At 37.9% G+C, this 23,887-nt stretch overlaps 1 protein-coding gene across 2 annotated transcripts in view; it reads right to left on the bottom strand.

The window, feature by feature from the left end:
• Positions 1-23,887, bottom strand: part of ARID2 (AT-rich interaction domain 2) — a 193,342-nt gene that overhangs the window by 5,318 nt on the left and 164,137 nt on the right. For both annotated transcript variants that reach the window (XM_035255747.3, XM_078338858.1), the window contains 4 exons: positions 13,032-13,170; positions 12,856-12,941; positions 11,182-11,305; positions 11,006-11,097 (listed from right to left, as the gene is read on the bottom strand). In XM_035255747.3, the coding sequence (XP_035111638.2) occupies positions 11,006-11,097; positions 11,182-11,305; positions 12,856-12,941; positions 13,032-13,170 (441 nt within the window). The remainder of the gene's footprint in view (positions 1-11,005; positions 11,098-11,181; positions 11,306-12,855; positions 12,942-13,031; positions 13,171-23,887) is intronic.

Raw genomic sequence — 23,887 nt, forward strand, 5'->3', positions numbered from 1 at the left:
TAGCCAGGTGTGGTGGCAGGCACCTGTAATCCCAGCCACCTGGGAGGCTGAGGCAGGAGAATCACTTGAACCTGGGGAAGTGGAGATTGCAGTGAGCCGAGACCATGCCATTGCACTCCAGCCTCAGCAACAGAGTGAGACTCTGTCTCAAAAAAAAAAAAAAAAAAATCACAAAATAAAAATAACTTTATAAAATGAAATCAGTTTTCCCCAACAATCAATGAACATTTTAACAAAGAAAGAAAAAAGACTAGTTTCAAAAAATTAACAAAATCATAATATTTTTCAAATTGATAGCCACATGTTAAAAAGTACTCTTTTGTTTGGATACTGCATGGATAAAACTGGAAAGAATAAACTGAAACCACTAAGATGATTTTAAAATAACTAATAATTTTTTTTATATAAATTCATGTTTACTTTTTTAAGTTTTTAAATACTTAAGCACTGTTTTAATACAAAAAAATGCCTACTTTTTTTATAAAATGATATTCTTCCAACTTCTAAATTCATTTTTTTTTAGATAATTTGACAAAGAAAAAACATTGAGTAACTCTAATATCCTTAACAAATAATAAAAGTAATTTCTAAGCAACACTAGTAAAAACTAGGATACAAATCAGCTTCTAGGAAAACAAGTTTAAACAAGTTTATTTCCATTCTTTCCTCAAAACAGTACCAAGGGTAAAAGAAATTTATTTTTTGGCCAGGCATAGTGGCTCATGCCTGTCCTAATCCCAGAACTTCGGGAGGCCAAGGCAGGTGGATCACCTGAGATCAGGAATTCAAGACCAGACTGGGAAATATAGTGAGACCCCACTGACCCCACCTTACAAAAAATTAAAAAATGAGTTGGGCATGATGACATGTGCCTGTGGTCCCAACTACTAAGGAGGCTGAGGTGGGAGGATCACTTGAGCTGAGGAGGTTGGAGGCTGCAGTGAGCCATGATCACGCCACTGCACTCCAGCCTGGGTGCAGAGCTAGACTCTCTCTCAGGGTGGGGGAAAAAGTAAATCCCCAAATCCTCAGAAATTTGAGGAATTACAAGGAAAGAGTGACCATAAACAGAGTGGGGGAAAAAACTTCAAAAATACCAGTGTAAATATCCTCAGAGAGATGAGAAAACACCACTAAGAACAGGATGTTATAAAGTAGTAGCAACTGGAAACCAATGAAGAGCTCTTAAAAATGAAGGAAATTTCCAAAAGATAGATTGAGAAAACAGAAAGCTAGTAAGAGAAAAAAGAAAAAGAAACACACCATAAAAGTTCCCATTACTGAGAAATATAAATCTCCAGACTAAAAGGACCCATCAAAATGAAATGATTTCAATAAAAACAATAACAAAACACCCACTGAAGACACATCATCATCATGAAACCTCAGAATATTCAGAAATAAAGAGATCACAACACTTTCTAGAAGGGGAAAAACAGATCACATGCAAAGGATTAATGTCACTAGTCTTCTCAACAGCAACGCTGGTGCTAGAATACACCAGAGCAATGCTCTCAGATTTTTAAAGGAAAATGGTTTTTCAATCTATAATGTGATGTATAGCCAACAACTATCAAGAGTAAGATAGACTACAGACATTTTTAGGTATGCAGGGTCTTAAATATTGAAGGATTTGCTTTTGCATGATGACAGAGTAAAACAAGAAAAGGAAATAAATGGGACTCAGCAAAAAGGGATTCAACATGGAGCTAATTCCTGAGAAGAGCTGTGTACCAGGTCCAGACAGTAACCAGTCTCGACTACAGAAAGGCTCTAGACTGTAGAAGCGTGGTTTGCAAGGAAAAAAAAATTCTAAAAACATAAGTCTGATAGAGGTTTAACAACTGTGTTTCAGTATTTTTACAGCTTATTGATATGCTTGAAATACATTGATTAAAATATATGGCAAAATCAGTATTAGGCCCATAAAAAGCCAAGCAAAAAGCATGACTCTCATGCTTTTTATGGGCCTAATACAAAGAGAGAAAGAGGCCGGGTACAGTGGCTCACGCCTGTAATCCCAACACATTGGGAGGCTGAGGTGGGTGGATCACTTGAGGTCAGGAGTTTGGGACCAGCCTGGCCAACATGATGAAACCCCATATCTACTAAAAATACAAAAATTAGCCAGGCATGGTGGTGGTCACCTGTAGCCCAAGCTACTCGGGCGGTTGACGCAGGAGAATCACTTAAACCCAGGAGGCAGAGCTTGTAGTGAGCTGAGATCGTACCACTGCACTCCAGTCTGGGGGAGAGAGAGAGAGAGAGAGAGAGAGAGAGAGAGAGACTCTGTCTCAAAAAAAAAAAAGAACAAGAGAAATAAAAACAAAATGGTATAGCACTTGGCTCATCATCAAACAATCCAACAATAATATCTGACTTAAGATTTAGTGACAGCCTGTGATGGAACAATAATATGATGAGGAAAAGGGAAAGTAGGAAGAAGAGAGGTTTAAGAATATCCAATTCCTTCAAAGGGGAGTCAGTAAGTAATGTGTAAACTTAGATACATTTAGAAATAGTAACATAGGCATATTATTTTAAAAAATGAAGGCAACTGCATTAGCTCAGATTGTTGCAGTCAACCCTCTTGGAGGTGGCGAGGGAGTGAAGTAGGTGACTATTTGGTTTTAAGATTTATAGCACTAACTATTTGGTTTTTTAAAATTTATTTTTTCTAACACCTTCAGTGAGGTATAATTCACACACTATACTATCTATTTATTTATTTACATACTTACATATTTATTTGAGATGCAGTCTTGCTTTGTCACCCAGGCTGGAGTACAGTGGTGTGATCTCAGCTCACTATAACCTCTGTCTCCTGGGTTAAAGCGATTCTCCTGCCTAATATTTGTATTTTTTGGTAAAGACAGCGTTTTGCCATGCCGGCCAGGCTGGTCTTAAACTCCTGACCTCAGATGATCTGACCTCCTCGGCTTCCAAAAGTGCTGGGATTACAGGGATGAGCTACCACATCTGGCCCAATTCACTCATTTCAACAAAAATTCACTCATTTTTAGTATATTCACGAAATTGTGCAACCATCACCACAATCAATTTTAGAATACTTTCATCATCTTTAAAAGAAACCAAATACCCATTAGCAGTCACTTCCCATTTTCCCCAAATCCTTCCTTTGTTGTGTTTTCATTTTTTTCCATTGTGGCAAAACATACACAACATAAAACTTACTATTTTAACCATTTTTTTAAACCACTTTTAAGTGTACAGTTCAGTGGCATTAAGTACATTCATACTGTTGTACAACCATCACCACTATCCATCTCCAGAACTTTTTCATCACCTCATAATGTAACTCTACTCACTAAATAGTAACTCCCCCCAGCCCCTGGTAATCACTGTTCTACTTTCTGTCTCTATGCATTTGACTCTTCTAGGAATCTCGTAAGTGAAATCATACCATATATTTGTCCTTTTGTGTCATGCTAACTTAACATGACGTCCTAAAAGTTTATTAATATAGAGCATAAGTCAGATACTTTTTTCCTTTGTAGGCCAGGCACAGTGGCTCACGCCTGTAATCACAGCACTTTGAAAGGCCAAGACAGGCGGATTGCTTGAGTCCAGGAGTTCAAGACAAGCCTGGGCAACATGGCAAGACCTCGTCTTTACCAGAAATACAAAAACTGAGGTGAGAGGATCACCTGAGCCTGGGGAGGTCAAGGTTGTAGTGAGCCATGATCGCACCACTGCACTCCAGCCTGGGCAACAGAGTGAGACCCTGCCTCAAGGATTAAAAAAACTCAAAAACTCATAGAACTGTACACTAAAAAGAGTGAACTTCACTATATGCAAATTATAATAAAAAAGAATTTTTTCCTTTGTAATACTAATGCTCCAATGTATGTACACACTACATTTTGTCTATCATCAATAGACACATTGCTTCCACACCAACTTTTAGCTGTTGTGAATAACAGCCATGAATATTGGTGTATACATATCTTTAAAAAAAATTCCCTGCCTTCAGTTCATTTGTGAATATACTCAGAAGTGGGACTGCTTGGTCAAACAGATAATTCTGTTTGTTTTTCTGAGGAACTGCCCTACTGTTTTCTATAGCAGCTAGGCATTCTCTATATATTCTGGATATTAGTTTCTTATCAAGACAGGTGATTTGCAATTATTTTCTCTAATTCTATGGGTTGTCTTTTTACTCTGTTGATAGTGTCCTTTGATGTATAAGTTTTTAATTTTGACGAAGTCCAGTTTGTCTGTGTTTCCTTTTGTTGACTGTGTCTTTGGTGTCATATCCCCAGAAATCACTGCCAAATCCAGTACTATGAAGCTTTTGCCCTATTCTTCTAAGAGTTTTACAGTTTTAGCTCTTATGTTTAGGTTTTATATATGGCATAGAGTAAGTGTCCAACTTCATTCTTTTGATATACATATCAAATTTTTCAATGCCATCTGTTGAAAAGACTATCTTTTCGTAACTGAGTGAAGAATTGGCACATTTATGGAAAATCATTTGACCGTATATGTGAGGGCTTACTTCTAGGCCCTTTGTTCTATTCCATTGGTCTCTATGGCTGTCTTTATACCAGTACCACACTGTTTTGATTATGCTAGCTTTGCAGTAAATCAGAAGCGGGAGTCCTGCAATATTGTTCTTTCTCAAGATTGTTTCTGCTATTCAGGGTCTCTTGAGATTACGTATGAATTCTAGTATAAATTTTTGTTTTTCTGAGTATGATCATCCCTGTATTTATATTTCTACAGGTAGTTTTTCTATAGCTTCAACATTTTCTCTTCAAAATTAAAAGAAAAATATCCCAAAATTTAGAACTGGATCATTTGGCCCTTTCTCTTCTTTATCTTCTCCTAGTTCAAAATGCTTACATCTCTTAATGGCCAGCATCCTCTTGATTTGTCATTAGTCTCAACACATTCTAGCCTTAGCATAATCTTCTTTGTAGTTTTAGCCTTTGTATTAGTCCATTTTCATGCTGCTGATAAAGACATAGCCAAGACTGGGCAATTTACAAAAGAAAGAAGTTTACTGGACTTAATAGTTCCACATGGGTGGGGAGGCCTCACAACCATGGCAAAAAGTGAAAAGCACATCTCGCATGGCAGTAAACAAGAGAAGAAAGCTTTTGCAGGGAAACTCCCATTTTTAAAACCATCGGATCTTGTGAGACTTATTCACAATCATGAAAACAGCACAGGAAAGACCTGCCCCCATGATTCAATTACTGCCCACCTGGTCCCTCCTACAACATGTGGGAATTCAAGATGAGATTTGGGTGGGAACACAGCCAACCCACATCAGCCTTATTTTGGAAAACTGGCTGTGTCTACCCACCACAGTCACTCTGCTTCCAATCATAGGACCTCTTTCTCTGGACATAGAGGGAATCCTCGCCCTTCTCATACGGTGTCACTTTTGTGAGGCTGATGCTTGCCACATTTCTTACAGAAGGTTCTTTGGGTTTTAGGTATGTTGACCAACTCTGCAGTAGAGCTTCCCTGTCTATATGACAAAAACAGGAAACTGCATCTGCAATCCTCAAATCATGTCACTCACGCCTAACTGAATTTTTCTATTTCTTCAAAAATCATTGGGATTTTGACAGGGGTCACATTGAATCTGTAGGACACTTTGGGAGTACTGACATCTCACCTAAATTAAGTCTTCCAATCCATGAATGAGAAATCTTTCCAGTTGTTTATACATTCTTTTATTTCTTTCAGTAATCTTTTATAGCTTTCAGCGTATAAATCGTCTACATCTTTGATTAAGACAATGCCTAAGTATTTTACTCTTTTTGATGCTATTGTAAATGGAATTTCTGGCCAGGCACGGAGGCTCACACCTGCAATCCCAGGCCTTTGGAGGCCAAGGCAGGCAGGTGACTAGAGGTCAGGAACTCAAGACCAGCCTGGGCAACATGGTGAAACCCCATCTCTACTAAAAATACAAAAACTAGCCGGGTGTGGTGGTAGGTGCCTTTAATCATAGCTACTTGGGAGGCTGAGGCAGGAGAATCACTTGAGCCTGGGAGGTGGAAGTTGCAGTGAGCCAAGATCACGCCATTGCACTCCAGCCTGGGTGACAAGAGCAAAACTCTGTCTCAATAAACAAATAAATAAATGGAATCATTTTCTTAATTTTGTTTTTGTATTGTTCATTGGAGAAACATACTATTTGATTTTTAAATAAGACCCTGTATTACACCCTAAAGATACATTAAAAGAAGGCAAATATAATGCATTTTTTGAGAGCTCAAGCTTAATCAGAATGGAGATGAGATGCATTAAACATTTTGCATTATTCAAACTATGAGATTCTGAATTTCAAATAAAAAACTGCTGACATTTTCCTACTGTTCAGGATATTCTACTATAATAACGAGGGTATATTTCCATGTATCTTATTTGCTTTTTTTTCTTCTTCTTTTTTTTAAAGACAGAGTCTTGCTCTGTTGCCCAGGCTGGAATGCAGTGTGGCATGATCACAGCTCACTGAAATCTCAGAGGCCTCCCGGATTCAAGCAATTCTCCTGCCTCAGACTCTCAGGTAGCTGGGAATACAGGCACACAGCACTACAACTGGCTAATTTTTGTATTTTTAGTAGAGAGAGGGTTTTACCATGTTGGCCAAGCTGGTCTTGAACTCCAGACCTCGTGATCTGCCAACCTTGGCCTCCCAAAGTGCTGGGATTACCATCAGTCACAGTACCCAGCAACTTTTTCTTTAGTTTAAAAGATCACACTCTACATTACTTCTTTTTTTTTTTAGACAGAGTTTTACTCTGTCGCCCATGCAACCTCCACTTCCCAGGCCCAAGTACTCCTCCCACTTCGCCTCCCCAATAGCTAGGACCACAGATGCACACCATAAACCCAGCTAATTTAAAAAATTTTTGTATAGATGGGGTTTCGCCATGTTGCCCAGGCTGCTCTCAAACTCCTGGCTAAGGAATCTGTCTGCCCCAGCTTCCTAAAGTGCTAGGATTACAGGCATGAGCTACAACGGCCAGCGTCATATTATTCCACTAGAGAAATATCAAGAGAGAATTCTCTTTCGCAGCTGTCTGATTTTTCACTCTCTCCACACATGTGGGTTCTGCCAGATTTTCTACCAGTATTCTTGTTCAGGCAAAACTCCCCAGCAATGGAGATGTTCAGCAGAAGTTCTACACTGGAGATTTCAACCTGGATTGGGAGAGTGAATATAAAGACTTAATGGATTATCTTAATTCGTATGATTCTACTATTCTAATGTCATAGGAACTGAAGATGCCAAAAATACTTGAAAAGTTTAGACCTAAATAAAACAACAAAATCAACAAAACAAAACCAGTGAAATGAAAACTTTTGGCTCAACATTTTATTAGATCTAGGCAAAGAAGCTTTGCTATAAGCCTAAGAACATGCAATTTCAATGTCAAGAAGAGGCCCTTAAAAAATTACAAAGTTGTTTTTAGAATTCCAATTTTCTACACAAATTCCTAGGAAAAAATGAACTTCCCACCACCTGTTATCAATCAAATACTTTCTGAATGAGTTTCATATTGCCAACACTATGCTAGGCACTAAAGATACAAAGACGAAAATAGTTAAATCCCTACCTTCAAAGAGCTCATCACCTAAGGTGGTAACATGCAATGCATGGGGCAGTAGGGAATATGTACTACACTCCAGGTCAGGATTAAGGTAGTGAGGAAGATGTCAGGAAAGGAAGCAGTAACCACTGAGTTGAATCTTAAAGGATGAATAGGAGGTAGAGATTATAATGTGTTGGGTACTGTGCTAAGTGTTCAAGCTATAAAGATTGATCAGAGGAAGTCTCTGCACATAGTTCCGTTGGGGAAAAAGCCACATAAAAAACCATTTTCAAAACAATGAGATTAAAAGTCTTAAGATAGACATGTTATAAAAATGGAGAACAAGCTCAGCAGGGAAGGGGAATAGAGCAAAGGAAATGCTACACAAAGAAACTCATGTCTGAGCTGAATCATGAAGGGTAAGCAGATATTCAACAGGTGGACAACACAGGGAGGAGGGTATTCTAGGCAGAGAGAATAGTATGAGCATTGGAACAAAGGTACAAAGTGTGACTTGAAAGAGCCCAATGTGATTAGGAACTTGCATGCAACTCAGTTTCACTGAAAGGTAGGTTATGAAACAAAAATAAGGGGTGAGGAGGGAAATAAAGAAAAGTAGAAAGAAATGTTATGAACTAAATCATGAAGACACTGGTATTCTCATATGGTTACTAAACCTTTACATTCCTTTTTTCTGGAAAAAAAAACAACAACTTGACTCAAGTGTTAACATTTTTTCTTGTTCATTTATACTTGATAAAATACTAACATTTGTCATTACAAATACCTTTTAAAACTTTAGCTTTAAATGTTATTCACCTTCAAGTTAAAGAAATCTTAAATCAATGTAGTCCAATTCATTTTCTTCTTTTATAACTGAAACCAGTTTTTACGCTTGGAAAATTCAGTTTAAAGGTCATTGTAAAAAATATCATAAAAACTACAAACCACTACTCATGGAAATAAGAGAGGACACAAACAGATGGAAAAACATTCCATGCTCATGGTTAGGAAGAATCAGTATTGTGAAAATGACCATACTGCCCGAAGTAATTTATAGATTCAATGCTACCTATGACCCTCTTCACAGAACTGGAAAAAGCCACCTTAAACCTCATATGGAACTAAAAGAGCTCGCATAGCCAAGACAATTCTAAACAAAAAGAACAAAGCTGGAGGCATCACACTACCTGACTTCAAACTATACTACAAGGCACAGTAATCAAAACAGCATGGTACTGGTACCAAAACAGAGATATAGACCAATGGAACAGAACAGACGCCTTGGAGTCAATGCCACACATCTACAACCATCCGATCTTTGACAAACCTGACAAAAACAAGCAATGAGGAAAGGCCTCCATGTTTAATAAGTGGTGTTAGGAAAACTGGCTAGCTATGTGCAGAAAGCAGAAACTGGACCCCTTCCTGACATTTTAACATTAACTCCAGATGGATTAAAGACTTAAACGTAATACCTAACACCATAAAAACCCTAGAAGAAAACCTAGGCAAAACCATTCAGGACATATGCATAGGCCAGGACTTCATGACTAAAACACCAAAAGCATTGGCAGCAAAAGCCAAAATAGACAAATGGGACCTAATTAAACTCCAGAGCTTCTGTACAGCAAAAGAAACAATCAGTAGAGTGAATGGGCAACCAACAGATTGGGAAAAAATTTTTTTGCAATCTACCCATCTGACAAAGGGCTAATATCCAGAATCTACAAAGAACGAAAACAGATTTACAAGAAAAAAACAAACAAACCCATTCAAAAGTGGGCGAAGGACATGAACAGACACTTTACAAAAGAAGACATTTATGAGACCAACAAACATATGAAAAAATGCTCATCATCACTGCTCATTAGAGAAATGCAAATCAAAACCACTCTGAGATACCATCTCACACCAGTTAGAATGGCGATCATTAAAAAATCTGGAGACAACAGATTCTGGAGAGGATGTGGAAAAATAGGAACACTTTTACACTGTTGGTGGGAGTGTAAATTAGTTCAACCATTGAAGAAGACAGTGTGGCAATTCCTTAAGGACCTAGAAATAGAAATTCCATTTGACCCAACAATCCCAATACTGGGTATATACCCAAAGGATTATAAATTGTTCTATTATAAAGACACATGCACATATATGTTCAGTGCGGCACTGTTTACAATAGCAAAGACCTGGAACCAACGCAAATGCCTATCGATGATAGACTGGACAAGGAAAATGTGGCACATATACACCATGGAATACTATGCAGCCATAAAAAATGATGAGTTTATGTCCTTTGTAGGGACACAGATGAATCTGGAAACCATCATTCTCAGCAAATTGACACAAGCACAGAAAAATAAACACCACATGTTCTCACTCATAGATGGGTGTTGAACAATGAGAACATATGGACACAGGGAGGGGAGCATCACACACGGGGGTCTGTTGAGGGGAAATAGGGGAAGGGCAGCAGGGGGTAGGGAGGCTGGAGAGGGATAACGGGGAGAAATGCCAGATATAGGTGATGGGGGATGGAGGCAACAAACCACATTACCATGTATGTACCTATGCAACAGTCTTGCATGTTTTGCACATGTACCCCAGAGCCTAAAGTGCAATAAAATACACACACACACACAGACAGACACACAGATATAAAAGATCTAAAACAAGATAAAACAGGGATGTAGGAAAGGACTAACATGAATTCAAAATACATTAAGGAGACAGAACTAATATGTGAAAGGAGAGCCTGAGATGGAAAGTGACTATCAGGAACACAAGATGCATCTGAGGACAACTTCTCAGAGACGCAGCCCAAGACAGGTCAGTTGAAGATGTAGGAGGAATTCTATAAAAGTAACTAAAGAAGACAAGGAATTGACAGAATATTCTATATTCTTTCTCTCAGGAATTCATGAGTTCTCTCTCCTGGTTTCTGTAGATCTACAAAATCCTCAGTTTTCTGTTACTGTAAGTCCATTGGAAAGTTAACTTTTAAAACTTCATAGTATTACACACACACCTTAACATTATTTATGACTTTGATGAGTACATGAAAATGCAACTGTCAAACTAAATTTCATTTGGACTCCACATGATCCAAATGATCAATTTCTTTGTTCTCCCCCAATAAACTCCTAAGTTTCCTCTTCAGTAGAGCTACTCTTTATCCTAAATTCTATGGCCAGTAAGAAAAATTAACTTAATAAAACAACTTAAAGGACCACGTTTTGGCTGTGTTAACTATTTATTTTTGACTTTTAAGAGCTCATGATGGCCTGACCCTGGCATAAATTTTTGGATGTACTTGAAAAATTGATAAGAAAAACAATGAGGAAAATACAGTTATCTAATTTTATTAACTTATATGTAAAAATAAAATAAACTAAATTCATTTTGGGTATGGAAAACAGATTACTCACCTGCGACCACATTCTGAATATTTACCAATATTTTTTAATATTAAGGCAGCTGTTAGTCGGATGTGTTTAGTTATTGGTCCCTCTTTTTCATCCTTAAAAAGAAAGGGAAGGAAGAATAAGATCTAAATCATACAGGGCTCAGACTTTTACAGATAAGGGTTTCAAGCCATGCTTACTGTAAAATCTCGAAAGACAAGGTTTCTTGATCCTCTTCTCAGAGCCATAAGTGCAGCACTGGGATGATTCACAATGGCCTTTTGTGCTCTAGGAGTTGAGCTTGTGCCCCCTACAGCTGGCTGCCTAAATTGGTCAGAGAGAGAGAGATAGTTAACATGATACTGCAGCACACGTACAATTATGACCATCCTGCCAACCCCTTTAAGCTGACAGCCTAGGCGAACGAGCTGTTAGTATCAAGGTAAAGTTTCAAGTCTTTTATTTTCCAATCTATCAATTTTAAAGCAAACAACAGCTATTCCATCTTTAAAGTTACTGTACTGGGCAAGTATGCAATCAAGGCAAATTCAACATAGCATCAAAGTTATAGCTTTCTCATCTTTGGATATAATGTGAAGATTTTAACAAAGAAGAAAACAGCCTATAAATTTTGCTACAAAATTTCTCTAAATGGTACCTGAGAGTAAAGTAATATTACCTAAGACATACTGATACTGGTCCTCCCAGAAAAGAGAGTATGATAACATGTAATTATGCTAAATACTACATTTCAAACTGTTACTTACATATCTTAAATTTCAACATTACTTAATACTTTCACTATAGTTCTGTTCTTTATGAAAGACACAAAATGAAAGAAGTGCTGAGATGATTTTATGTAAAATAAGATTCAAACTACTGTAGATTTTTTTGGCCAAGCAGATAAAGTGCATCATTATCTGTGTGTTCTCTGGAGACAGCAATGGAGAATACTGACTCATATATGAGAAAACCCTGTTTCTGACACTGTAACTGGCTGCATGACTTTCAGTATTTCTTTTCACATCTGAGAAGTGGAGGTATTTCTGATATATTTTTACTCATTCAGAATATTAAATTATTTTAAGCTAATTCTGAATATCAAATAAGATAACATAAAAGCAATCTTTTTTTTTTTTTGAGATGAAGTTTTGCTCTTGTCACCCAGACTGCAATACAATGGTGCAATCTCGGTTCACTGCAACCTCCGTCTCCCAGGTTCAAGCAATTCTCCTGCCTCAGCCTCCCAAGTAGCTGGGATTACAGGTGTTCACCACCATCCCCAGCTAATTTTTGTATTTTTTAGTAGAGATGGTGTTTCCCCATCTTGGCCAGGCTAATCTCAAAATCCTGACCTTAGGTGATCCACCTGCCTCGGCCTCCCAAAGTGCTGGGATTACAGGTGTGAGCCATTGCATCCGGCCTCATAAAAGCAATCTTTAAACTGCAAACTAGTGTTATGTATGTGTGTGTGTGTATATATGTATTTTAATAATTACAAGATATGAAATCTCTTTGCCATTATCAAATAGATGATTACTTTCTTACAGGACAAAGAACCAAACACACTTTTAGTATACAAAGCATTTCTCATATATCATCTGTCATTACTTCCAATGACTGACTAGTTTATCAAAACAGCATCAGTGTTAGAGCTTAAAGGTACTTTACAGACCACAATGTCCAGCCAAAAGGAAAAGTGATGGCAAGAGAATTTAAGCAATTTGAACAGCATTACATTGCTGATTCATGGCAGAGCTGGACTAGAACCCAGGTTTCTGGCCTCCTAATATGCTAAGTTGTATTTCACTGTTCTTGTGTTTTGCCTAGTTTCTTTTTGTATGTACAAAAGGAAGTAAACTCATTTTCCTTACTTGGTAGAAGCCTTCTGACTTCCTGCTTGTCCTGGTTCATCTTGTTTTAATCCTGCAAGCAGGGCATCCTTTGAACAGTGCTTATCCTTTTTGGGAAAGAGGAAGTAAGAGAATGCACATCAAAATCCTTAATGTAGTCAAATGAATTACTGATCAAACAGTATTTAAAGGTGTACCTGCAAGTGGGTAATAAAAGAAAACCGCTGTCGCTGAAAAGGCTCACAACCTTCCCAAAGACATTGCCCTGGATATACATCTTTTCCTCCATGTTCAGTTGCTGCATGGTAGAAAACCTGTGAGGGTGTCTGAAACCACCTATGAAAAATAAAAGTAGTAGACACTTGGATGTATTCAAGTATATTTTGAAACTATTTCAAAAATTTCTCTGCTTATATTTCCAAGTAGAATCATCAGTCATACTGAACACTTTTGGTAATTTGTTTTAACATCCCTTATTCCTAATTCCCTACCTTCAATGAAGGCTGACTGAAAATCTCTTGAAAGTGAATGAAGTATCATTTAAAAACACCATAGAACATAATCTTATAAACAAATACCATACTCTATTGTACTTGTATACTTAATTTATACTTTTATAAATTGCTCATTTACTAGATTTCATATTACATATAACTCAAGCATATCCAATCCAACAGTTCAAATTCTGTAAGTTTTAGTAAGTCTGCCTTTTAAGTTCACATTTATATGTCTGTACAGGTTTTTAAGTCCCGTCCCTCACTTCTCCAGCATATACCCTATGATGTGGGTAGGTGGCAAAGGACACAAAACTGAAGGAAGTCATATTTCATTCTCCTTTATTAATAGACAATATGGAAATGAGAGAGAATGCTGGAATCTCGGCAGCAAAGAAGGTATTAAAAGGCTTCAATTATTACTTAGTAACTCAAATGTTTGTGTAATCAGTATTTTTAAGATCTATAGTAGAGATCTCTTAGAATTTGATTTTTTTTATGGCTGTCATATAAACATATGTATATTTGAACCAGTTTTTAATGTGTAATATATATCCAGTATTCCAAATTAATATTCCTTCAGAAAGAACTAACATTTTAAAATAAAATTTAATCAACAAAGTAATTAAATACTGAATTATAAAACAGAATGTCTGAAAGAGTAAGTTATATACTTAATTTCCATTCACATGCATCTATATAAATACTTACAAAATACTTTTATTGTGAGACTAAAATCAGTAAATACATTTTAAGTTTTGGGATTTCGTTTAATTCTCCGAACTCACAATGCTATTTCATTAATATGAAATATGACTTGAGTTTTGTTATACATACTAATTTTTGCTACAAGGAGGCATTTCTTGTTGTGTTTTTAAGATATTACCTAGATACTATTAAATCATTGATTGCAATCTTGCCTAGACACACATGCACCCAGAAACCAAAATCCAAATGTACTACTACTCACTATTCACAATGTCTATTTCTATTTTTCAATACATAAAATTAACCAAGTTTATTGGCAACACATACAAATGGTTAATTTGGGCTGGGTGTGGTGGCTCACACCTGTAATCCCAGCATTTTGGGAGCCCAAGGTGGGCAGATCACGAGGCCAGAAGATCAAGACTATCCTGGCTAACATGGTGAAACTCCGTCTCTACTAAAAACACAAAAAATTAGCTGAGTGTGGTGGCACATGCCTGTAGTCCCAGCTATTTGGGAGGCTGAGGCAGGAGAATCACGTGAACCCGGGAGGCAGAGGTTGCAGTGAGCTGAGATCCTGCCACTGCACTGCAGCCTGGGTGACAGAGAGAGATTGCCTTTCGAAAAAAAAACAAAAGAAAAAAAGAAAAAATGGTGAATTTAGCAGCCACAGGAAAAAGGATAGCACTTCCTTAAATTAATTTTAATTACTAAATACACACAATAATGTGTGATTTTAAGACAACAGATATAAGTGTTCATAATTCCATCTATCCAAAAGAGTCTATTTTTCTCTCTAATCTACTATTCTTCATTCCAACTCTATTTTCTCTCTAACTACTCGGGTCATAAAAGCTATAAACTGTGGTGGTGGTTCAAGGTAAAGTTTTAATATAATTATGAATGAAGCTGGTTGCAATAATCACTTGAAGGTGAAAAGTAGTTAAGGGTTCCAAATCCATTAAATACCTGAATTTTATTTTATTTATTTATTTTTCAAATGGAGTTTTGCTCTGTTGCCCAGGCTGGAGTGCAGTGGCACCATCTCAATTCACTGCAACCTCTGCCTCCTGGGTTCAAGCGATTCTCCTGCCTCAGCCTCCCAAGTAGCCAGGACTACAGGCACCTACCACCACGTTTGGCTACCTTTTTTTACTTTTAGTAGGGATAGGGTTTTGCCATGTTGGCCAGACTGGTCTAAAACTCCTGACCTCGTGATCTGCCCGTCTTGGCCTCCCAAAGTGCTGGGATTAGAGGCGTGAGCCACCGCACCTGGCTGATACCTGAATTTTAAAAGTTTACATGGAATATTGGAGAGTTAAACTCTAAAGAAATGTAAAGCAAACAGATACTGAGTTTTCAGAGAACATTATGGATTTTTATTGGATGGGTTGGGAGAAGAGTAAGAGATATAGCAGAATGCTACTCTTTACTGTCATGTCTACAAAACTATTACTAAAACTACTCCAGGAATCTCCTGCACTCCCTACCACCAACCCATAAATCATAAACGATATGTTCATTTAGAAACTGGGAAAATTCAAGAATATCCAGAAATAACAAAAATAAAAATTACCTGTGATATAGCCAGAACGCTAACATTTAAGTATACTTTAAGCCTTCTCTGAGTATGTATGTGTTTTTAAACAAAACTAGGACCGTTAGTGATATAATTTTAAATACTGCTGCCACTCCAGGCTAATATAACTTCATATAAATTATATTAATTTTTGGGACAGAGTCTCACTCTGTTACCCAGGCTGGAGTGCAGTGTCACAGTCTCAGTTTACTGCAACCTCTGTTTCCTGAGTTCAAGTGATACTTCTGCCTCAGCCTCCTAAGTAGCTGGGATTACAGTCATGTACTACAACACATGGTTATTTTTTGTATTTTTTAGTAAAGACAGGGTTTCGCCATGTCAGCCAGGCTGGTTTTGAACTCCTGACCTCAAGTGATCTGCCTCCCTCAGCCCCTCCTAAAGTGCAAAGTGCTGGATTACAGGTGTGAGGTACCATGCCTGGCCCCTTTGTACAAATTAAAATACTCTTCCTTAAGATACTTTACTGCCTTGTGCTGAAAAATTATTGTAATAAATATACAACATATGCCACATATAATGTGAATAGTTTCCCCTTTAATGTGTACAACCTTAGGCAATAGCTCTGGGCAAAAAAATATTCCTCTAAAACTCATTTTACTCACTGTGAATCCAGTTTTCAAGATGGGTGTGAGGCTTAAATTTGATAATATTTATAAATCTATTTGGAAAATAGTAGGCCATAAATAAATAATGGCTATTGTCACCATGATCAATAGTAGCAGCAATAGTGCTGGTAAGGGGTAGTGGTGGTACAGGTAACCTCTTGTCTCTTCACCTGCCCATCTTGCTAATCCTTTACTCTGAGACCTTCTCCATACTATAACAAAATTGCCAAGCCATGCTCAGTAATGCTTGGTCCACCTTCAAATTAATGGCCTCCATTAGCAATCAATAACTCACCATCACTCACAACTAATTTTATTAATTTCTCCTTCTGAAAATATTCTCCATAGAAACTGTCTGCAATTCAACTTTGGTTAAAAACTGAACTTCCATCTTATTTTACAGCTTGTCTTCCTCTGTACTTGTGAGAATTTGTGAATTTAGAGACAATATTTTACATTAATGTCTCTGTGAAAAAAAGCTTTATTACTGAAAACACAAGTTTACTTTATTAGAGCTTCTTTAACTTTCTTCTCTATGTCTTTAGTCATTATTCATCCTTTCTTTCCCCTGGATCTCAGCCAAATGTAGCTACTATTTCCCAGGTTAACTCCTTCACTTATGTATTGGTGAGACAGCCAAGTTAAAAAGGGCTCCCTGAAGAATCTCTGACCAGCCTATGCACTGGGAGGATGGGGTGAAGCCTTGGGAACTTTGTGCCATTTGCAGTGGGGAGATGTGTGGCCACTCCTGTTCCTGTGTGGTAACCTGGGATTCAATCTGTGAGGTGGAAAACCAGTTAGCAGGACTCCATCTCACTTGGCTGAGTTGTTTTTCCTTTTCCATCCTCATCAAATAAATTCCACTCCTCACACTTCTATGTGTCTATGAGCCTAATCTTTCCTAGCTGTGTGACAAGAACCCATCTTTTTCCTACAACACTGGATTCTATTGTGCTCCTTCCTAAATTATCCCCTTTTGCATTCTTTATCTTTTCCTTTCTACTGAATCCCACACTTAAATATAAAAAAAAGTTATTCTAACTAGAAACAACGATACAAACACTTTTTCTTTGATCCAGCTACTTTTTCAAAAGAAAGGAACCTGAATTCATCAATATCTGGCAAAACAATGCAAAATGCAATATTTAATATGGTTATTGTAATAACAGTTTTTTACATTTTTCTCTCAGTCACTGGCAATCTAAAGAAAATATTTTTTTCAATTACATCATCACTATAATTTATAATGATTAATTTCCTACTTATTATTTAAATCATTGTAGTACAAGCTCAGGATTAGTTTCTATTCTTTTATTTAATTTCCCTTCAGCCATATTCTATTTTCTTTTTATCCCAGTGAAGAACTGTTTGGTTCAACTGAACAAATATTCACATAGGCTACCAGGTACAAATTTCCTGAAATGAAAACCCATTTTCTGGGGAGAAATTTAAGCCTGCTGCAGTGATTTACAACAGTAACAAGGAGCTAGATGTTATTGACCAAGACAATGAGGAAAATGCCTCTGGGGCACATCAGAGACCTTCACAGCAGCCTCTCCCCAGAGGACTAGGAGGACAAAATTATTTCCTGGGTCAGACCCAAGCACCCCCTGCTGCATGCACCCTAGGGACTTGATGCCCTAGATCCCAGCTGTTCCAGCCATGGCTAAAAAGGGCCAAGGTATAGCTCAGGCTGTGGGTTCAGAGGGTGCAAGTCCAAAGCCTTGGCAGCTTCCATGTGGTGTTAAGCCCGTGGGTGCATGAAAGTCAAAAATTGAGGTTTGGGGACGTCCGCTTAGATTTCAGAGGATGTATGGAAACACCTGGATGTCCAAGCAGAAGTTTGCTGCAAGGGCAGAGCCCTCATGGAGAATTTCTGCTAGGGTAGGTCAAGCCCCCACACAGAGTTTTCCCTGGGCACTGCCTGGTGGAGCTGTGAGAAGAGGACTGCTCCAAACCCCAGAATGGTAGATAAACAGACAGCTTGCATCATGCACCTGGAAAAGCCACAGACACTCAATGACAACCCATGAAGGCAGCTGGGAGGGAAACTGTACCCTGCAAAGCCACAGGGACGGACTGCCCAAGGCTGTGGGAGCCCACTTCTTGCATCAGTATGACCTGCGTGTGAAACATGAAATCAAAGGAGATCATTTTGGAACTTTAAGGTTTAATGACTACCCTACTGGATTTGACTTGCATGGAGCCTGTAGCCTCTTTGTTTTGGCCCATTTCTCCCATTTGGAACAATGCCTATACCCACACTGTATCTAGGAAGTAACTAACTGCTTTTGATTTTATAGGCTCATAGGCAGAAGGGACTTTCTTTGTCTCAGATGAGACTCTGGACTTGGACTTCTGGGTTAATGCTGGAATGAACTAAAACTCTGGAGGACTCTTGGAAAGGCATGATTGTGTTTTGAAATGTGAAGACATGAGATCTGGGAGGGCCCAGGGGCAAAATAATATGGTTTGGCTGTGTCCCCACCCAAATCTCATCTTGAACTGTAGTTCCCATAATCCTTACGTGTCACAGGAGGGACCCAGAGGGAGGTAACTGAATCATGGGGATGATTACCCCTAATGGTGTTCTTGTGAAAGTCAATGTGTACTCATGAGATCTGACGGTTTCATAAAAAGCTTATCCCTGTTTGCTTGGCACATCTCTCTGCCACCATGTGAAGAAGGACATGTTTGCTTCCCCTTCTGTCATAATTGTAGCTTCCCTGAGGCCTGCCCTGCCCTGCAGAACTGTGAGTCAATTAACTTGTTTCCTTTACAAATTACCCGGTCTTGGGCAGTTGTTTACAGAGCGTAAGAATGCACAATACACATAGTTTCATTTGGAGTTGTCTTAGTCACTCAAGGTCTTGGCAGACTATTTTTCTTTAGTGGCTAAAAAGTATTCCATATCCTTCTTTACAGCCTTCCTGCTAAAACAAACAAACAAAGAAACGAACCCACTTGACTTAAAAAGCAAGGGATTTTTTTTTTTTTTTGCAGGAATATTCCAGTTTAAAAGTAGAATGGCACATAAATGTTAATAAATGCACCTAAGTGTATATGTGAAACTATACATCCAAAAAATTCATACTGCAAACATATTTTAGTTGAAAAGAAAAGGCCCTCTTACTGGTTATAGAACCATGAACTTCTACCTCAACCCTTTGCATCTGTTTTAGATATATTCTATGGCAAAAGAAATATCAACAGCATGCATTATTTTATATTCAGATAAGATGTAGTAACAAGCTGCTAAAATTTTGGGGAAAAAAATATATCAACAACCTTGGTGAGAGGCTAACCCAATTTTATCTAGTTGCAAAAGTTCAAAATGCAAAAAAAAAGTACTAACTTCACTATTAAGAGAATTAATTTATTTCCTTAATACATAAATACAAATTGGAAAACTAAAAATCAGTACTGGTATTCTTGGAAACAAAATATTGCTGTTCCTACAAGAATGAATTCTTCAACCTCAGCTTCTATGCTACAGTCAATCCATATTAAAAGTCATAGGTGGGAACAACTGATTGACTAGTGTAGATGCCAATGGCAATAGGAGAGGAAGCAAGTATTTTGCCTTTTGGGGGGGCTTTTGCACAAAGATGGGTCCTGCCTCCTACTGAGACTGAAATAGTAGGAAATATCCCAAATATGGGAAAGGGTTCACATGGAGAATGACCCAAACAAACTACCCTTCATTCTAACTCCTTTCCTTTCCTCCTAATAATTATTACAGGAAAAGATTTCTGTGTTTGCTCTTTGAACGCCCCACATCAACTGCTATTAACCTACTGGTCTGTGAAGCAGTCACGTATTTTACATAGTAAAGTATAAAAATGAATTATCAGGGACTTTGTTTTAAAATGTTTTTAAAATGTGTACCTGCAAAAAAATATGCACATTGGGCTGAAACAATGGTTTACATTTGAAAACTGCCATGAAAATTGATTTGTACAATTCAGGTATTATAACAATGTTGTTCTTTTTTTTTTTTTGAGACAGAATCTCATTCTGTCGAGCAGGCTGGAGTACAGTGGCACAACCTCCACTCACTGCAACCTCCGCCTCCCAGGTTCAGTAGCTGGGATTACAGGCACCCGCCAACACGCCCAGATAATTTTTGTAGAGATGGGGTTTCACCATGTTGGCCAGGCTGGTCTTCAACTCATGACCTCAAGCAATCTGCCAACCTCGACCTCCCAAAGTGCTGGGATTATAAGGCATGAGCCACTGTGCCTGGCCAACAATGTTATTCTCAATAAGCTATACATAAGCTTGGAGATAAAAATAAATGATGATGTGTGTATCTGGGTGGTTTTAATAAAAAAAAAATATACCAAATAATTTCAAACTTTTAAATTCTAGCTTAGATATTCATTTGTTCTCTTTGAAAGATATGGTAGTATATCACTTTATGCTGTTCTTGACAAAGCTGCACACAGTACCTCTCTACCAGAACTTATGTTTGCTCAGAATTTACTATGTATCTAGCATATTCACATACATCATCTTATTTGAGTTCCATAACTGCTCTCTGAATGTAAAATTATCCCTTTACTGCTGAGGAAATGTGCTTTGATTTCTTTTTTCCTTTTTTCTTTTTTTGAAATGGAGTCTCGCTTTGTAGCCTAGGCTGGAGTGCAGTGGTATGATCTAGGCTGACTGCAACCTCCACCTCCCGGGACCTGGTTCAAGCAATTCTCCTACCTCAGTCTCCCAAGTACCTGGGATTACAGGCACAAGACACCATGAACAGCTAATTTTTGTATTTTTTTTTAGTAGAGATGGGGTTTCACCATGTTGGCCAATCTGGTCTTGAACTCCTGGCCTCGTGATCCACTGCCTCAGCCTCCCAAAGTGCTGGGATTATAGGCTTGTGCCACTGCATCCAGCCAGAAATATGCTTTCAAAAAGTAACTTTTCCAGAATCATACAGCTAAGTAACAGAACTAGGATTTGAAACCTAGTATGTCTAATACAAAAGACCTGATTTTTTTCCGTCTATGTCTTAATACATAATTGTTTACTCAGGGTACTATACGTAGATGTATTACCAGATAAAAACTGTGATATACTTTTACATACAGTATCTATTATATTGTTTTTTAAATATTGGCAAATAAATTCGGAAAGGACACTATATAAGAGGTTAGCACTGGTATATAATTTTCATTATTCTATACACAAGTTTCCAAAGAATAAATATGGTTTGTTTTTTTTGTTTTTGTTGAACCACGTACTAGATTCTCAACGTAGGAAATTCTTTTCCCAACTATTATAAATATTTGATAACAAAAAGATCTTCCACATAATTTGACAAATTCTTCTCATTGTATGTAACCTTTTGGCATCTGATAACATCTTTAAGTCACCAAACTCTGGTATTCAATGTTTTAAAAAATACAGCAGGATTAAAAAAAAATTCTACTACTGTGTGTGGTAGAAATCAGGGTATTTCTTAGTTAAAAAAAAAATTTACTATGGCAAATCAGTAGTTAAGGCCTAAGGAACCCATATTTCCCAAACTAATGCTACCAAAAATACATTATTAAATGAAATTAAGCTCATACTTATAAAGGCTCATTAGCTCAAATTATAAGGATAGTAATATTAGCAAAATATCTAGTATTTCTAGTGTGCTTACACAAAATCTTTTATAAATCTAGATAGAGCAAGATGACAACTTGTTATCCCGAAAATTGAAAGTACAAGATGTCAACAGGCTAGGTCAGCAAAGAACTGATGACTTTAGAATCAAGCTAGGTAAACCTCATTCATTTGACTTACCCAAAATATATTAGTTAAAAGCATTTTATGTGCCAGGCATTGTGCTAATACCATAAAACTTCTGAAAGCAACATACAGGCTGGGTACAGTGGTTCAAGCCTGTAATCCCAGCACTTTGAGAGGTCAAGGTGGACGGATCACAAGGTCAGGAGTTTGAGACCAGACTGGCCAATATGGTGAAAGCCCGTCTCTACTAAAAATACAAGTATTAGCTGGGAGTGGTGGCACGTGCCTGTAGTCTCAGCTACTCGGGAGTCTGAGGCAGGAGAATTGCTTGAACCCAGGAAGAAGAGGTTGCAGTGAGCTGAGATTGTGCTACTGCACTCCAGCTTGGGTGACAGAGTGATACTCCACCTCAAAAAAAAAGAAAGAAAGAAAGAAAAGAAAAAGAAAGCAACATATAACCCTCAGAAGATCTCTCTCTTCTGGTTTTATTACCACGAAATTGAGACAAAAGATGCTATAAAACTAATTTCAATTTTTTTCTCCCACTGACATTTAAGTCAAGCTATTGTTCAATCTAATTACTGATTAATTTCAACCTAAACTGGCAGTTTACCTAAAATTAAGCAGTCCTTGCTGATGGCAGATTAACATGAATTTCAAAATTCCACCTAGATTTTTAAATCTTTCAAATATTTTCACATCATCAAGATGGCAGTTTTATGTGTAATATTCAACTAGTCTTTAGATACTTCAATACTTTTGGAGTGTTTTGGAAGAAGTAAAAGTTATAATGGAAATCAATCTACCTTTGAACTAGAATACAAATTCTAGCTAACTTTAAGTTTTTAACCATTTACAAAATATAGTGAAGTTGGTGTCTATTGTTTTCAGTCATTTTCTATCAGATAAAGCACTGAATAATGACCTTAGCAAGCTCGATACAAAAGTCTTATTTTGGGACTTCTGGGTCATGGTAAAGTAGGTTCTCACCTGGAGGCAGGTAAATTTGACTTACAGGAATGATCACCAAGGCCTACAAAGTAGACCTCGGCTTTGAGGTCCCAGAGGAAAAAAAAAAAAGAAGGTGGTCAAAGAACTGGAGACTTAATCTCAATATGAAACAATGACAATCATTTTTTTGATGTTTCTCCTGTAAGAGCCACATCCTGCTCTAAGAGTGTAGTTCAAGGGCTTGACAGTCAGGATGTCTCTAGTGAAGAAAAAGAGCCTCAGTACCCTAAGGAGCACCTAGAACCTAGGACCATGTTGTGTGACAGGTGGACAGAGAAGTCACCCTGCCCCAGGAAGCAGGTGCTTGGCCACTCAGAGTTCCTCAGCAGGAAGAAGAAAAAGAAGTCACCTCTGGCATGTTCCGTGGTTGTGGAGTGAAAAACCTCCCCAGATCCCAGACACAGCGAGGAGAAGACCAGAGTTTGCAAGAAGCTCAAAAAACACCAGAGGAAAAAAGAGGGGCTCAGTACACCACAGCCTTCTCAGTCTAGGACCCTTGATTCTGCAAGGAAAGGGATGCTGCCTGCATTTGCTCAGTGGAGAAGGAGGACAAGTAGGAAGCCTTGGGGTAGAATGGAAGCAGGGAAGGCCCGGGGAACACAGCGGGAAAGTAAAGAAGACAAAAAAATCCATCAGAAGGGAGACACTCTCCCATGCCACACTCCATGGTCCAGGTCCATGAAGAGTAGCCCTAGGAAACGAAGTAAAAAGAAGCCAGTCGAAATTGAGGCTCCAAAACACATCGCAATATGAGATGGCCCTAAGTTCCCAGCAAAGAATAAACTGAGGTCCAAGAAAAACATAGAGCAGCGAAGTCACTGAGGATGTGGCTCTGAAAAGGAAAAAAAGAAAAGAAAAGAGAGTGGGGTAGAAGGAAACCCATGGAAAGAGAAAAC

The sequence above is a fragment of the Callithrix jacchus genome, chromosome 9, assembly GCF_049354715.1.
Source record: "Callithrix jacchus isolate 240 chromosome 9, calJac240_pri, whole genome shotgun sequence".
Classification (NCBI taxonomy): Eukaryota; Metazoa; Chordata; class Mammalia; order Primates; family Cebidae; genus Callithrix; species Callithrix jacchus.